The sequence below is a fragment of the Vicugna pacos genome, chromosome 5 (assembly GCF_048564905.1).
Source record: "Vicugna pacos chromosome 5, VicPac4, whole genome shotgun sequence".
NCBI classification, from domain to species: domain Eukaryota; kingdom Metazoa; phylum Chordata; class Mammalia; order Artiodactyla; family Camelidae; genus Vicugna; species Vicugna pacos.
In genome coordinates this window covers 44,219,919-44,235,739 of record NC_132991.1, presented here as the reverse complement: position 1 = coordinate 44,235,739, position 15,821 = coordinate 44,219,919, and the positions used below count along the sequence as shown (strand labels likewise).

The 15,821-nt window shown below is 34.2% G+C and overlaps 1 protein-coding gene across 3 annotated transcripts in view; it reads left to right on the top strand.

The window, feature by feature from the left end:
- Positions 1-15,821, top strand: part of METTL8 (methyltransferase 8, tRNA N3-cytidine) — a 66,589-nt gene that overhangs the window by 21,131 nt on the left and 29,637 nt on the right. The window contains exons 2-4 of one of the 3 annotated variants that reach the window (XM_072961151.1): positions 3,791-3,956; positions 6,719-6,873; positions 12,923-13,060. The exons of 1 other annotated variant lie outside the window; for it this stretch is intronic. In XM_072961151.1, coding sequence (XP_072817252.1) covers positions 3,945-3,956; positions 6,719-6,873; positions 12,923-13,060 — 305 coding nt within the window. In that variant the 5' untranslated portion in view covers positions 3,791-3,944. The remainder of the gene's footprint in view (positions 1-3,790; positions 3,957-6,718; positions 6,874-12,922; positions 13,061-15,821) is intronic. One more of the 3 variants, XR_012072658.1, reaches the window with a different exon arrangement.

Below are 15,821 nucleotides of genomic sequence, written 5' to 3'. Positions count from 1 at the left end.
TACATGTAAAGTGCTTAGAATAGGGCCTCAAGTATGGTAAATACTTAACTTTTTTAAAATTAAGATTTATGTGACAGATAAGTTGGGATTGGTGCTTTACTTCCTCAAAGATTTTTTTCAAATTACAAAATATAGTATGGAGTATTTCCTTTAACTAAAATCATTAGAAAATACTTAAAACTATTACTTTACAAAAATAAACTGTGCAATTACTTAAGAAATACTTTTTCATGTTTGTAATATGAAATAGCCTGTATACATCTTTCCTATTCTGGTAGAATATGATATAGTTTGTTGGTATGGTAAGGGCTGTGAGTCATTGTGTAAAGGACTGCATTTGAGTGGAAAACAAAGTAGTTGGCCAAAATTTGGAGGTAGGGCAGAGATCTCTTCCATACAAGGCATCCTTCTACACTAAGGCTGCTGCTTTTGCTGCAAGCATAATGGGGTGGTAGTGGTGGGCTCAGAAAACTTTTAAGTGTTAAAACCACCTTCTCCATGACTTAATATACTACATATATGAGGAACTCAAGTCATTTCATACATTTGTTCATTTGCTTACATTCTCAAATGGGCACACACTTACTTACATCTAACAGCTGGAAGGAAGTCTGTCAGCTCTTCATGGCAGACCTCTGTGTACTTATAGCATAATAAATGCTGTGGATAATGAAATTCTGGCCCTCTAACCCTATATAAGCTTCAGTTCCCTTCTGGATCTGTACTTTGGTGATTGTTTTAGCTAATTGACTATTCTTGACTAAGTCTTGGCTTTGAGTTAGTTCTCAGAGGCCATGACCCTAAAGTCATGCTCATTCTTCATTGTTTCATTTTGACCTTGGTAGGACTTGAGGGGAAGAACCTCCATAGGATGGTGAGCTGAAAGTGAGAACCGATAGACAAAGTAAGCAACAGAAATGCCTCTTGATTATATGGACTAGAATTTGATTGGGCAGAATTAGTGTGAGCTAAGTTAAGTGAAAGGTCAGGACCACAGACCTTTTCAGGTTCTTCCAAGAGTAAATAAAAACTCTCTCCAACACCTAGCAAGGAATCGTGGATGGAGGTCCTTATTGCCTTCATATTCCTCTGCTCTGGACTGGTGTAACTCAAACTAAATATAAGCCTTAGCAATTAAAACACACTGAGACATGCCTGGAAAACTCTTACCCTTTTAGATTTCTTCAAGTTTCATTCCTGACAAACACTTGATAACTCAGAGCTATAATGAGAAACACCAAGTCTGTGGGAAAACTCCACTGTAACAATGTGACCAATATTCAAACCTTTATTTCATGTACATGTACTACTGTTTCAGGTTATGCTGGCCTCATAAAATAAATCAAGAAATGTTCTCTATTTTCTGAAAGAGGCTGTGTATGATTGGTCTTATTTCTTTCTCAGACATTTGATATTCACTAATGAGGCCCTTAGGGCTTCGAGTTTTCTTTGAAGGAAGGTTTTTTTGGTTTGTTTTTTATTGTGGTAAAATATATATAAAATTTACCATTTTAACCTTTTTTAGGTGTACAGTTCAGTGATATTAAGTATTGTCACATTGTCGTGCAAACATCACAACCATCTCCAGACTTCTTCATCCTCCCACAACTGAAGCTCTATATCCATTAAATACTTAAAGCCCCATTCTCCCCTCCTCTCCAGCCCCTGACAACCCTATTGTACTTTGTCTCTATGAACTTCTGATCACTCCAGGAACTTCGTATGAGAGGGATGATATAGCATTTATCTTATTTCATTTGGCTTATTTCACTTAGCATAATGCCTTGAAGGCTTATCCATGTTGTAGCATGTGCCAAAATTTCCTTCTTTTTAAAGTCTGAATAATATTCCATTTTATGCATGTATCACATTTTGTTTACCCATTCATCTTTCAGTGGTTCCACCTTTCATGTGTTGTGAATAATGCTGCTGTAAACATGGTGTGCAAATATCTCTTTGAGCCCTTGCTTTCATTGCTTTTGGGTATATATCCAGAAGTAGAATTGTTGGATTGTGTGGTCATTCCATGTTTAATATATTGAGGAATGACCTTACTATTTTCCATAGTGACTGTACCATTTTATATTCCCACCAGCAATGCACAAAGATTCCTATTTCTTTGTTTCCTCAACAACACTTGTTATTTTCTGTGTTTTTTAAAATAATACCCATCCTAATAGATGTGATGTTTATTTTGCTTTTAATGACAAATTTGATTTATGTAATAAATTTAGGGCTATTTAGATCTTTTCTTGTGCTCTTTTGATAAGTTATTATTGGTAAACTGTATTTTTCAAGGTATTTATCCCTTCTAATAAATGGAATAAAATTGTTCATAATATCTCCTTATTAGCATTTTTAAGGTCCGGAGGGTCTGTGATAATGTCTCCTTTTTCATTCCTGTCATTAGAAATTTGTATTTTCTGAAACACAAATGTTTGATATCAGTCTTGCCAGAGGTTTATCAGTTTTAGTAATATTTTCAAAGAACCAGTTTTTGACTTTGATCTTCCCTGTTTTGTCCATTTTCTATTTCATTGATTTCTGCTTTTTAAAAATTATTTCCTTCTTTCTACCTACTTTGCATCAAATTTACTATTTTTCTAGCTTCTTGAGATTGAAGCTAGGATCATTAACTTCAGATCTTTCTTCCTAAAACTGTATTTTTCTCTAAACACTACCTTAGCTACAGCCCATAAAATCTGATATTTTAAGATTTCGTTATTATTCAATTCAACATATTTTCTAATTTATCTTAAGATTTACTAACTCCTGTAAATCTTTGACCCATAGGTTATTTAGAAGTGTGGTGCTTAATTTCTAAATATTTGGGAATTTTTCTAAATATCATAATTTTAAGTTTGTTTAAAAAAATCAAGAATCAACAATATGCTCCTTCTGTTTTAAATATAAACACATAAATATATTTTTTAAAGAGACATACCATACACAACACTGCATAAGCAGCTGGTAGGTTATATTAATATTAGACAAAAATAAACTTCAAGAAAATGACTATTATCAGAGATGAGGGATATTTATTAATAAGGCAATTCATCAAAATATTAACAACTAATGTTATTATGATCAGAAAATATTCTCTGTAAGATTTTAATACTTTATAATTTATTAAGACTTGTTTTATAGCTTAGCATATGTGGTTTACCTTGGCAAATGTTCTAGGTTCACATGAAAAGAATGTTATTTTCTGCTATTATTAGGTATAGTGCTCTTTATAAATGTTATTTAGGTCAAGTTGATAATATTCAAATTTTCTATGTCCTTATTGATATTTTGATAGTTTATTTCTGAATGTTGTTCTGTTTATTACTGACAGAAGGGTATTAAAATCTCCAAGTATTACTGTGAATTTGTTCATTTTTCCTTTTAAAAAATTTTGCCCATTTTTGCTTCATGTATTTTGAAGCTCTGTTACTAGGTACATACACATTTAGGATTGTTATGTCTTGATAAATTGGCTTATCATTATTAAATGTAACCATCTTTTTTTTTAAGCCTACTTTCTCTCTCCTTATACCTCCACCAGTTTTTGCTTGCAGCATTTGCACAGTGTCTCATGTTAATTGTAATCTATTTGTATCTTTAAAACACTTCTCTTATAAACAGTATGGGCAGGCCCTGCTTTTCAGAAGTTTGCTTTACCTACTTCAGTTTCATGAAAGACCTGCATTGGTACCTGTTTTCATTAAATGAAAGAAATCTGAAGAGGATTTTCACTTTTGCGAAAAAAGGCAAAAAACGAAAATATCATTCAGCATTTGTTTTGCAGCAAGCCCCTATAGAGGCAGCACGTACCCTGAACATTGAGAGTGGCACCTCCAAGCTCCTTCCCTGCGAACTACACTCAGCAACTCAGCGTCCAGCCGCCATAGGTTTGAGCATCTGTGCTTTACCCTCGGTTTATTTTGTCATCTATTAGCAAAATGTGTCCTAAGGTAATTGCTTTTTTGCTTTATGCCATTTTGGCTTATGAAAGGTTTCATAGGAGTGCTCTACTTTTCGATAGTGGGGGGAACCTGTAGATGGTTAGTCTTGCTTTTTCATACAAATTGACAATCTGTGTCTTTTAACTGGAGTCCCTTTATATTTAATGTAATTACTGATATGATTGGGCTTAAATATGTCATCTTGGTATTCGTTTTCTAATTGTCTCATCTGTTTTTAGTTTCTTTTTCTTCCTTTCCTGCCCTCTTTTGGGTGAATGGAATATTTTTAGCTCTGCTCCTTTGTGTTATTTCAAATAAAAATACTGCTTATCCATACAGTTTCATTAAGCAGATAATATCTTAGTTAAATCTGTACTCAAATTAGCATATGCCAAAAGAGAGTGAATAGAGGGTACATAAAGAGAGTGGGGACTCCCTGGTGGCAGAAACCAGCTTTCTCTACCAGCCTTCTGAATGGGGCTGACCCTGCCCTTCTCTTCTTTTCCCATCACAAAATGGAACCATGACCTGGTAAACATTAAGCTAACATGGTAGTCATAACGTAAAGCACCCATTTGTTCTTCATTGCAGTGACCATAACTGGATAGCTGTTTGTATACAGTCACACTCTTCTGTCACTTCCTTCTTCCATACTGCAAGAATCTAAGGAGCCATTTTGGGAAATATGAAGTAACTTTCCTCCAGTTAAATTTATGTCAGACAAGTATCATTTTTGTGCAGTCAGTCAAGCAGTTAATTCACGAGCAGCTTGGTGCTTCCCTTAGAAGTTTGCAATTTGGTTGAGAAAGCAAAAGCATGTATATAATTTTATTACATATTTATCTATATTATATTTATTATATAAATTTACTATGCATGTATATAATAAAAAGATAAAAAGCAATGCAAGGCTGTGTGTGCCTGTTACAGATGATACATAAATCAAATAGATAAAGATGTTTGTGTGGTTAATTAGAAAAACAGCTGCCTAAGCAGGACAAATTGCCACATGTTTAGGTGCTGGGTTTAGCACGCTCTCTCTGTGGGCTAGCAGCCTGCAGGGCACACACTTCTCTGACATTTTTCTGAATTGTGTAATATCCAGTCTGGTTATGACTTTTTGTCTCCCAGCTGTCTATAGAGGTTCTTGGTCATTTATAGTGAGAGAAACTCACATCTTTTTTTACCCTCTTCCTCTTCTATATATAGATAGATATAGATAAGTATCACATGATTATTTGAAGGATTGAAATTTCATTTTGATTTGGCTTTCCTGGGTGGAAAACATTTACATCATTTTACACTTTTGAGCATGAATTGCTTCTTTTTCTAGGTGTAATCTGTTTCTACTCTTCAGCATACAGAAGATTTTATGAATAATATTCAGTGCAGAAAGAGAGCTCTAAAAATAAGTGTGCTGGTAGGGTTTTGTTAGTCTTATGTGGAACAGTGGCAGGAGAAAAGAACAATGGCACATCAGAGGAATGGTAGTGGTAGGCAGAGCATTTGATTTCATTTTCCTCCACCAAAGAGCTTGTATTTAGTGAAGAAGGGAAAACAAATAAGAAACAGGAGACCCGCACTAGCTATTAAATGTTTCATTTCTCATCGCTGTTAGTCACAATTGAATGGAACCATTATAGTCTTTTTGGTGTGTATGACTAAGCCTTTTTTTTTCCCCAAAAGGAAAATCTTGAATTTTATGTTTAAAAGCACAATGAGATATTTTTGACATTCTGCCATTTGTTTTGGAATTCACAGTCTTAAAACCCATTGACTTTCAGTAAGCTGGTAAAAGGTGTATAATACATATCATTTTTATGCCTAGTAGCAACTTGGATAGTCTCTAATACATATTATATATACACACCTTTTAGCGTCTGTTTCTACCTGACAGCTTATAGCGTTAGACTGAATGTTGTGATGAACAACTGAATGGGGATGAAATGCCGAGCAGCATCACTGTAGATTCTTATTGGAAAAAACAAGCTCTTTAGAGCTTCTTTTTGATACTTTTCTGTAAAGATTTTAAGCCAACATACACACCAATACATAATTAAAATAACATACTCTTTAAATGTTTAAGTTATTCTTCCAGAAATGGAGTTAGATTTGGCTAATCAACTGATGATTTTCCTTTTGGGGCTAGGATTTAAGCATGCGGAAACCTATTTTGCAAATGTATTACTGACTGTTCTTAAAAATGTATGTATACAGGGTTGTTAGATTTTAAGAATTGCTGGGATCATATCTTAACACAGTATTTACTTATTTATTTGACCAGTTTTCATATTATTCAGCTCAGTCCAGAAAATGAGATTTAATAGATTTGTTTACTTAATTCTGCTTCTCTACTTGGATTTTTGGTACAGTGGTCATCAGATATTCCCTAGAAATACATTTGCCTAGAATTCCCAGAACAAAATAATAAAATCACTTTAAAAACTTTTTAATATACAAAATCCAGATTCTGGGCTTACATGCTTTGGCCATGTGCTAAAAATTACATAAGCAAATACCAAACACAGCAAAGTTGGTCAAGGCTGTGACTTATAAAGAATGCCAGCCAATGTTGCACATTCCAAATATTCTTTTCACTTCTTTTGGCCTGAAAAATACTTCGGGATAGAAGCTATCATGCCCATCTTTCATTTAAAAATTTTTAGTTTTTTATCCTTTCTCAGTTTGTAAGCCTTTTAGATTAGTTTTTGACTATTAGGTAAGCAATACACTGTTTAATCCATGTTGACTAATCATTTGTAACTTTCCAGGTGCTGATTAGAATGAATGTGATTTGGAGAAATTCTATTGCCTGTCTAAGGATCAGAGAGGTGCCACACAGATACCAAAGTAGTTATCACCCAGTGGCTCCTCTGGGATCAAGGATTTTAACTGACCCAGCCAAAGTTTTTGAACACAACATGTGGTGAGTTATCTTTTTAGGTTTGATATTACGTGTGTACATTAAGCATCATCAGTGTTATTATTGTGATTTAGTGCCAAAAAAGGATTTTTAAAACTGAATACATAAGTTGTTGAGGTCCAAAAGCCGGGGTAACTCATCCTAACTTAAGTGTTGCGAATTCTGAATTTCTTTGCAAATAGAATTGGAAGAGTGAATTTTCCCAAGTGCTTTCCTCAGCTTTGGGCTTCTTGCAGGCCCTCCCTGCTTACCTCTGATCTGGATTTGAAAGCGTATCACTGAGGGGGACCTCTTTTTTAGGTAGAGCCCTTTACTTGCCCCACAGGCCCTTCCCTCTTTTACGAGTACTTGTCAATTAGCAAATGTGTACTCAGTACCTGCTGCTTCCTGAGCACCAGGGAGAACACACTGGGTTGACCTTAGTCCATGCTTTTAGGAAATCCACTCTCTATTTGTGAAGATAAATGGATATTTATAAGAAAAATTGAGAATTAGTGATAGAAGATTGTAAATTTTAAGGGCCCAGTGTGTTCTTATAAGGCATATAGACTTATAAAGACTTATGCCTTATAAGAAGAACTCAACAGTGCAAAACCACTTCTGTTTTGACATAGGAAGACTTTTTTTTCTTTTTAGTTTCAGCTTTATTGAGGTATAATTGACATATGAAGGAAGATTTCTTTAAGTGGGGAAACTGAGGTATTCATTCCATCTCCAGTGCCTAGTACAGTGCCTGACACATAAGTATTCATGGTATAATGACTTGGATAGGTAAAGGGCATTCTAGATGGGTAGAAAGTCATACCCACCTAGATAGGGATGTATGGGGCATATTCAGGAGAAGAGAACAGTTTGTCTAAAATAAAGACTCTCTAAGAGATTGGTAAATGGTAAGGCTGGAATGCTAGGCCAAGTGTGGGGGTGGGAGCAAGATTATGTGTGGTCTTAAATTCACAGCTCAAGTGAAAGGTATTACAAAGTCACTGAAGAGAGATGGCATTCATTATACATGGTATATTAAGAATAAGCATTTGGATAACAGTACACTGAACAATCAGCAGGTAGAACAAGAAGCAGGAAAGGGCCAATGAGAGAGAGATTGCAAGGGAAGAAAAAAAATAGAACTTGGTGCTTTAGTAGAATAAAGGAAAAGAAAACATTTGACTCTGAAGGTTTGATCCTAAATGACCAATAGAAATAGGAAAATCAAGAGATTAATTGATTTTTTTAAATTTTGGAATAAAGATGGTGAATTTAGTTTTAGATATTTTGAATAGGTTTTGGGAGCAGGACATTCTGATAAAAATGTCCAGAACATAGATTCTGCCTGCAGGAAGAGGGAGAAAGGTCAGGGCTGAAGATGTGAGGTTGGGTACGGTATCTGCAGACTAAATTGTTATCTGACTAGCCTTGGGAGCAGGGCCTCAAGGGCTGGGAAAGAAATGCATGTACTGTTTGTGTTTCTACTGCAACAGAATATCAATTTAAAAGGAAATAGATTGACTTTTTGTTAATTAGTCCACATGATACAATATGGTGGCCACTAGCCACATGTGGTTGTTGAACACTTGAAACCTGGTTAGTCTGAATCAAGATGTGCTGTAACATTTTGAAGACTTAATACAAATAAAAGGTAAAATATATCATTAATAATTTTTGACTTAAATATTGAATGGTATTATTTTGGATATATTCAATTTAATAAAATATATTATTAAAATTAATTCCATTTCTTTTCACTTGTTTTTAGTGTGACTACTAGAAAATTTTAAGTTACATATGTGACTGACATTATACTTTCTTGGATAGTTGCTAAATTAAATCATTTTGACTACCATCACCAGTATGGACAGTTGTAACAGGCTGTGAGATAATTGCCAGGCAGTAAACCTCCAGAGGAACTTCTGGTCCTAGGCAAATTCCTCGTTTGCCAGTTTTTTTTTTTTTTCTTCATTAGACTCTAGTGATTTGGTTGTCTCCATCTCTTTTTCCATCTGCTACCACCAGCTCTTTTGCCCAAGATTCCTGCCTGCCCATGTAAGTTCTGTTTTGTCGTAGGCGCTCAGGGAAGTAAGGGTCATCTGGTTCAGTGCCTGCCAACACTGTGGGCCAGCTTAGGGCTACTGCATAAGAATCCCTTGGGAAGTTATTATTTCACTAGGATTAGTGGTGTGGCCCAGGAATTTGTGATTTGAAAAAGCTCTTTTAGTTATTTTTGTTGAACAGCCAGGTTTAGGAATCCTTGATCCAGTCCATGATTTTCAGACTTTTCTTTAGCAGTAGAGTTTTTTTTCCAAGTGAAGTCTTAACAAAGAATCCCAATATTTAAAAGATAAAAACAAACATACTCCGAATTAAGTGAGCACAGAGGCTTGGGGGATCAACAGCTCCACCTCCCTTTTCCTCTCCCACACCTCCCTCACTCCAGCAGCCTGGGGACCTTTAGGGTCTAGTTGATCAAAGTTTGAAAAGCCTTGATCTTGTCTCTACAGCCATCCTCCTTCACAGCATACCCCCCAAGAGGTTATTCTTCCTTTGCCAGGATAAGTAGTGAATGCTCTCCAAAGGCAGATAGATATATACTGTAATAATAATAAAAAAATAATTTCCTCCAAGGGAAGAGGAAAGTAATTGTTTCACATCACCTCCTCATGGTTCCCCCCTCCTTTTTTCTTTGGTTTGGCAAGAAGATATGTAAGTTAAACGGAAAACCAAAAGACTTGTCTACATTCCCCTTACTTCAAGTCCAAAGTTTTGTCCAAAAGTTCTTCCTTCCTTCCTTATTTCCTCTGTGATATTTAAAAATAATGTTTCCTCAGGCTAAATCTTGATTTTTTAAAGATGTTTCTTAAAAAATACATGTCAGTTTTCTCTGAGATGTTGATCAGAATTGACTACAATTCATTTTTCTCTTTAACCTCTAGTTTAGTTAGTAAGAACTATTTGTTCTATATATGAACCTCTTTTAAAAAATTCTTTGAGAAAAAATTAAAATACCCTTTTTTTTTCAGTTTCCAATGTCCTTAGTAATATTTGCCCTCTAGATTCTAGATTTCTGTATTACTGGTATTCACATCTGCCTGTAAGCTATAATTTTTAATAGTTTAATGAAATGAATTTCATATAACATAAAATTAACCATTTTAAAATAAACAATTCAGTGGCATTAATTACCTTCATGAATTTGTAAAACCAGTGTCTCTACCTAGTTCTGAAACATTTCCATCATTCTAAAATTGTTTATCTGTTAAACAGTTTATACTTATGTTGCAGTTTCCAGCACTTGGCAACCACTAATCTGTGTTTTGTGTCTATGGATTTACCTCTTCTGGATATTTTGTAAAAATGAGATCATTCAATATGTGACCTTTCGTGTCTGGCTTCTTTCACTTAGCCTAATGTCTTGGAGGTTCATCCACGTTGTAGCATGGTAGCAATCAGTACTTCATTTCCTTTTGATGACAGAATAATATTCCATTGTGTGTACATAGCACAGTTGGTTTATTCTTTCATTGTCTGGACTGATATTTAAGCTGTTTCCACGTATTGGCTCTTGTGAATAGAGCCACTGTGAACATGTGTGCACATGTACTTGTCTAAGTCCTTGTTTTCAACTCTTTGAAATATATACCTAGGAATGGGATTGTGAGGTCATCTGGTAATTCTATATTTAACTTTTGGAGGAACCACCAAACTGTTTCCCACAGTGACTAAACCATCTTATATTCTACTTACAGTCTTTTCATTACATTTAGTATATTTATCAACTTGGGGGACACTGACCTCAAACTATATTCAGAATGTTTGTGAGACATGGCCTAGACATCTGTGTATTTTGAGCAACTTACGTGGCTACTCGGAAAAATCATTCCTTATTCCACACTGTTCCTGGTTTAAGTATATAGGAACTTTTCAGGGCATCCCTGAAATTTATAAGGAAGCAGTAAGCACTTGTATTATCATACGACTAAATCAGCTAGGCCAGTGACTTTCAAACTTTTTGGCATGATCCACACAAAGAAGTACAGTTTGCATCATGGACCAGTACATGTACTACACATAACACATACACGTATATGAAACAGGAACAGAAGTTTCCTATCCAGTTTTACCATGTGAGACATATACTGATAGTTTCCGTTTACTCTTTTCTACTCAATTTCCATTCATTTCTCTTTTTAAGTGTAGGTTAGACTAACTAAATTGATTTCATGACTCACTAAAAGGGTCATGGCCTTTAGTTTAAAAACACTGGGCTAAGCAATTCTCTGTAGTTCCAAGGTAAGACCTGTATCTTGCAAAATAACTTTCTATTATATAACCCATTTAAGTAATAAACTGTTTCCAGAATCCCAATAGAGTTCAGATATCAAGAATTCTTTCTTGGGAGGAGGGTATAGCTCAGTGGTAGAGCACCTGCTTAGCATGCACAAGGTCCTAGGTTCAATCCCCAGTGCCTCCATATAAATAAAATAAATAAACCTACTTACCTTTCCCCCAAAAAGAAAAAAAAATTTTTTTAAAGAATTCTTTCTTATTATATAGTCTGAATTCTCCTTATATAATCATTTGTTATGAGAGGCAGTCCATATGTCTAACCTTGGGAAGTTACTTAATTGCTCTGTGCCTCAGTTTCCTCATCTCTAAGATGGGATAATAATAGTAATATTTACTCACAGCATTGTTGTGAGGACTGAATTAGTATATATTATAATATAAATTGTATGTGCATGATAAATAAGCAACACATAAGAGTTAGCTATATTACTTTTATTATTATTACCATTTCCTAGGATGTACTTTAGTTACTTAAGTGTCTGTTTTATCTTCATTATTAGATTGTATGATTCTTCACAGAAGAGCTTAGCTTTTATTTGTTTCATCAGTATATTCCTTATATTTTAGGTACCCAGTAAGTATGTTTGAATATCTGAGTCAATATAGAGAAATATGGGATCCAGTTCATGTCTACTAGAAGCTTACAGCTAGACTGAGAGTTAATATAGTAGGTAAACATGGACTTTAGAATCCAAAAAATCTGAATTTAAGTCCTGACTCTGCCCTTTACCAGGTGTATGAATTTGAGCAAGTTTTTTTCATGGGGTGTTGGGAGTATTAAAGGAAATAAATATGTAAGTTTTCTTGCCTGGGGTTTACTGTACTTGCTGGATTTATTGATTTTACTTTTATAAAAAATCAAATTTGGAGAAGTTTCAACTAGTTTTCCTCAGTTTTTCCTCTCTCTCTCTCTCTCCTCTATTTCTGGGACTTCAATTTATGTGTTTCTTAGACCAATTTGTGTTATCCTATAGATTACCAAGACTAATACATTTTTTCCAGTCTTCTCTTTCTCTCTTTTTCAGTTTGGATACTTTCTACATCTTTAAATTCACTGACCCTTTTCTTCCTGCAGCATCCGTCAACTTTTAAGCCTACACAATGAATTTTTATTTCAGATATTGATGTGGGTTAGTTCTAGAATGTCCTTTTAATAGTTTCCATTTCTTTGCTGAGGTGTCCTACCTATTCATTCATTCTATTCATCTTTTTCTTGAAATCTTTAAACTTTTTTTTAAAAAGCTGTTTTGAAGTCTTTGTGTACCTAATTTCAGCATTTGGATTTTCTTAGTCTGTATAGAGACAGTCTGTAAAAGAGAATACCTTTTCTCTTGTTTAGGGATTACACTTTCCTGTTTCTTCACATGCTAATAGTTTTGATTGTATGGTGGACATTATGGATATCTTATATGGAATCTGGATTATGTTGTCTTCCTTCAAAGGTGTTGAGTTTTTTCTGGCAGGTCAGTAAATTATTGCCAAATCTTCTTGGTCAGGTCAGATTTAATTTTAGGCATTGTTAGGGTGAAAATACTTCGGTACTGTTCTGAATCTAGTATCATTATTATTCCTATAGCCTGGGATTTCTGGGCTCTTAACTGAATACCTGAGATGTTCAGAGAGGTCTCTCCACTATGGCTTAGTACTGCCTATGCAGACTTCAAGGGCCCTCAGTTTTGTCCAGCGCCTTCTTATTCAGTATTCTGCTGCACAGCCTCACCATCTCAGCAGCTCTGAACACTGATACCTGCCTTCTCAACGCACAAAACTGCCACTCAGTGAGACAGCCGGTTTCTCCTTGGGCTCCACCTCTGCACCACAGTCTAGAACATGTCCCAGGCAGAAAGCCAGGGTAAGTGTGAGCACTGGCTTTTTGTGTTTCTCTTAAGAATCACAGTCCTACACTGTCTGAGGTGTAGTCCAATGCCTAAAAACAGTTGCTTTGTATACTATTTTATCTGGTTTTATTACTGTTTATGGCATGAGGGTAAGCCTATTACCAGGTACTCATGACCCAAATCACAAGTCCTATTCAGCAGTTTTAAATCATAATTATGAAGATTTTGTACCTATATGATATGTGTGTGTATCCACAAATACAGAAAGGGAACTTGAAAAATTATGAACTGTTAATAGATTAGGATGTTTAAACAAAAGATAAGACTTTTCTCTTTAAATGTTTCTGTTATTAATGTAATTGTAACTATGTAATAAAAATGACTTTGTTTTGGAGTTAAAGATTATTGAAATAGTTTTAAGCTGAAACTAATAAACTCCACTTCTTCCTTTGACCTAAGAATATTTTATTTTTAATTCACTAGGCACCCAATACGTCTATTAAATTTGTCTTTAAATTTTGTTCTATAATGACACTTTTACATGCACAGTAAATGACAAAGACAGAAAAACATTCTCTCTACATAGCTTACACTGAGTGGTTTGGTTTATATATGATTGTTAAAATTATAATAGGAAGTGGGACCACATTTAGCAGAGTTTTCTATAGGTAGGATCCTCAAAAACATTTTTACTCAAGCTAAACAGTTGGGGAGTGTGTGTGTGTGTGTGCACGCTTTAACTTTTCCAAACCAAACTAAATACACAATTATTTATACAAAGCATCATCATTCAATTGCTCTGTACATATAGAAGGCATACGAGATACACACATACATGCACACATATGAACTGAAGTCATAGGACTTATGACTACTCCAAAATTATGACTTAATTCTACTAGCCATGTTGTGAAAATTTCTTACTAAAAATCCTTTTATTTTTAAGATTTATTTTTCTCAAATTCAAATTTTTTAGGAAAAATAGTATATTTGTATTTTTTTGTCAATTCTCTTTTTTAGGAAAACATACCTTCTTTTTTATTGTAAAGATGACTGGGTTTTCCCCCAAGAAGAACGATATAAAGTTTTAATGAGCATTGTTATATGTCTTAAACATATAGTATAGTTTTTTTTTGTAAATATAGTTTTTAAAAAAATTACCTCTAGTTGAAGCAGCTTTATAATATTAAGGAAATTTTAAGACAATTACCTCTTAATTCCACTATTATAATATAATGTTTTTTATTTCACCCAGTGTGTATATAATTTTACATAGTTATGATTATAATACATATATAATTTGGGGATCTGCTTTTTTAACCTCATGCTATTCATATACACCTTTTCATGTTGTTACGTAACCTTCATATCTCTCCTTTTAAATGTCGGCATAATATTCGTATATTGTCATAATATTACTTATAATAGTTTTGTTATCCTACCACTGAGGTTGTTTCTAATTTTTTGATATTATATTTGGTATTCCAGTGAATGTTGTTGTACAGATACTGCTCAGTACAGAACTTTTCTGTTCTTTCTAGTTGTTCTGTTACAATAAATTCCCAGAAGTACAATTTGCAAGTCAAACAGTATAAGCCATTTTCTTCCTTCAGTGGTTGTAGTGGTGCTGGTGGTGGTGGTTGTTAAATACTTGATTATTTTGTTTTGTTAGTTAGTTGTCTCTATGCTTAAATTCTGTTATAATTGTATTTATTACTCATAAACCCAAATGATTCTTATTGCTGTCTGCTGGGTTTTGGTATACATGAATTAGACTCTTCTAATATAAAGAACTGCCATAAAGCAGCACGTCTAGAGGAAGTCCCCATAAATACAGTAGAAACATTTTATGGGTTTCTATGGGAATACTGTAACTGTACAGTGGAAAATCTGTTCTGTAGGGGCCTAGGGTATAATATTCCCCTCACTTAGCAGTTAAGAAAATGAAGCAACATAAAAAACAGTGTAAGGAAGTTAGAGTAATTTAAGAAATAACTAAATCTATTAAATACTCAGGAAGAAACAAGTTAAACTAATAGTTTAAAAGAAATGCTTAAAGCTAAAAACCACATACACTCTCATTGTCTCAGAGCTTTTTTTTTTTTACAGGGACTGTTCTATTTTCTTTCTTATGTTTTATAGAAATTCATAGATGAGAAGCTTGTCCTCAGCCTTAGTAATACTATTTTTTTCAAGAAATGACTTACAGTCTTTAATGTCATAGCTATCATGTAATAATATTCTCTATTTATGTGTACAGAATATAAAATGTAGTTACCAGCTCCAAGTTATGTGATTGCTTAAAGTAAGTCAAAGCAAAAATTTGTTTGAATCTCATTCGTTAGAACAAGTGACAAAGCTGTTTAATGATTATTTGGGTTGTAAGTGATTGGGTTTTGTTTGCAATAATAGTGGTTAAATTTTGATCTACAGAACACTGATTTTTACATTATCATATACTTTTCCTGGGAACTTCAGTGTACCGGTTTTGATCCTTCTTGAAAGAAAGCAATTTCTCACCTTTCAGTGGTGTATTTATAGCCAGGTCACTGGAATATACTCTCTCATATCTGATTGCATAAACTTGACTTAAAATAGTACGAAGTTTGTCTTCATTCCACCCAAAGAAACTCCTTATTCTGTTATTATTACCCCCCCTACTTTCCTCAATACTGTTTTGAGACCTAAGAATCATTCTGACTCTCATTCTTCTCTCCTTAACATATAGTTAATCTTCAGGTCATAACGCTCATTCTCTTTCACAGTGTCTCTCTC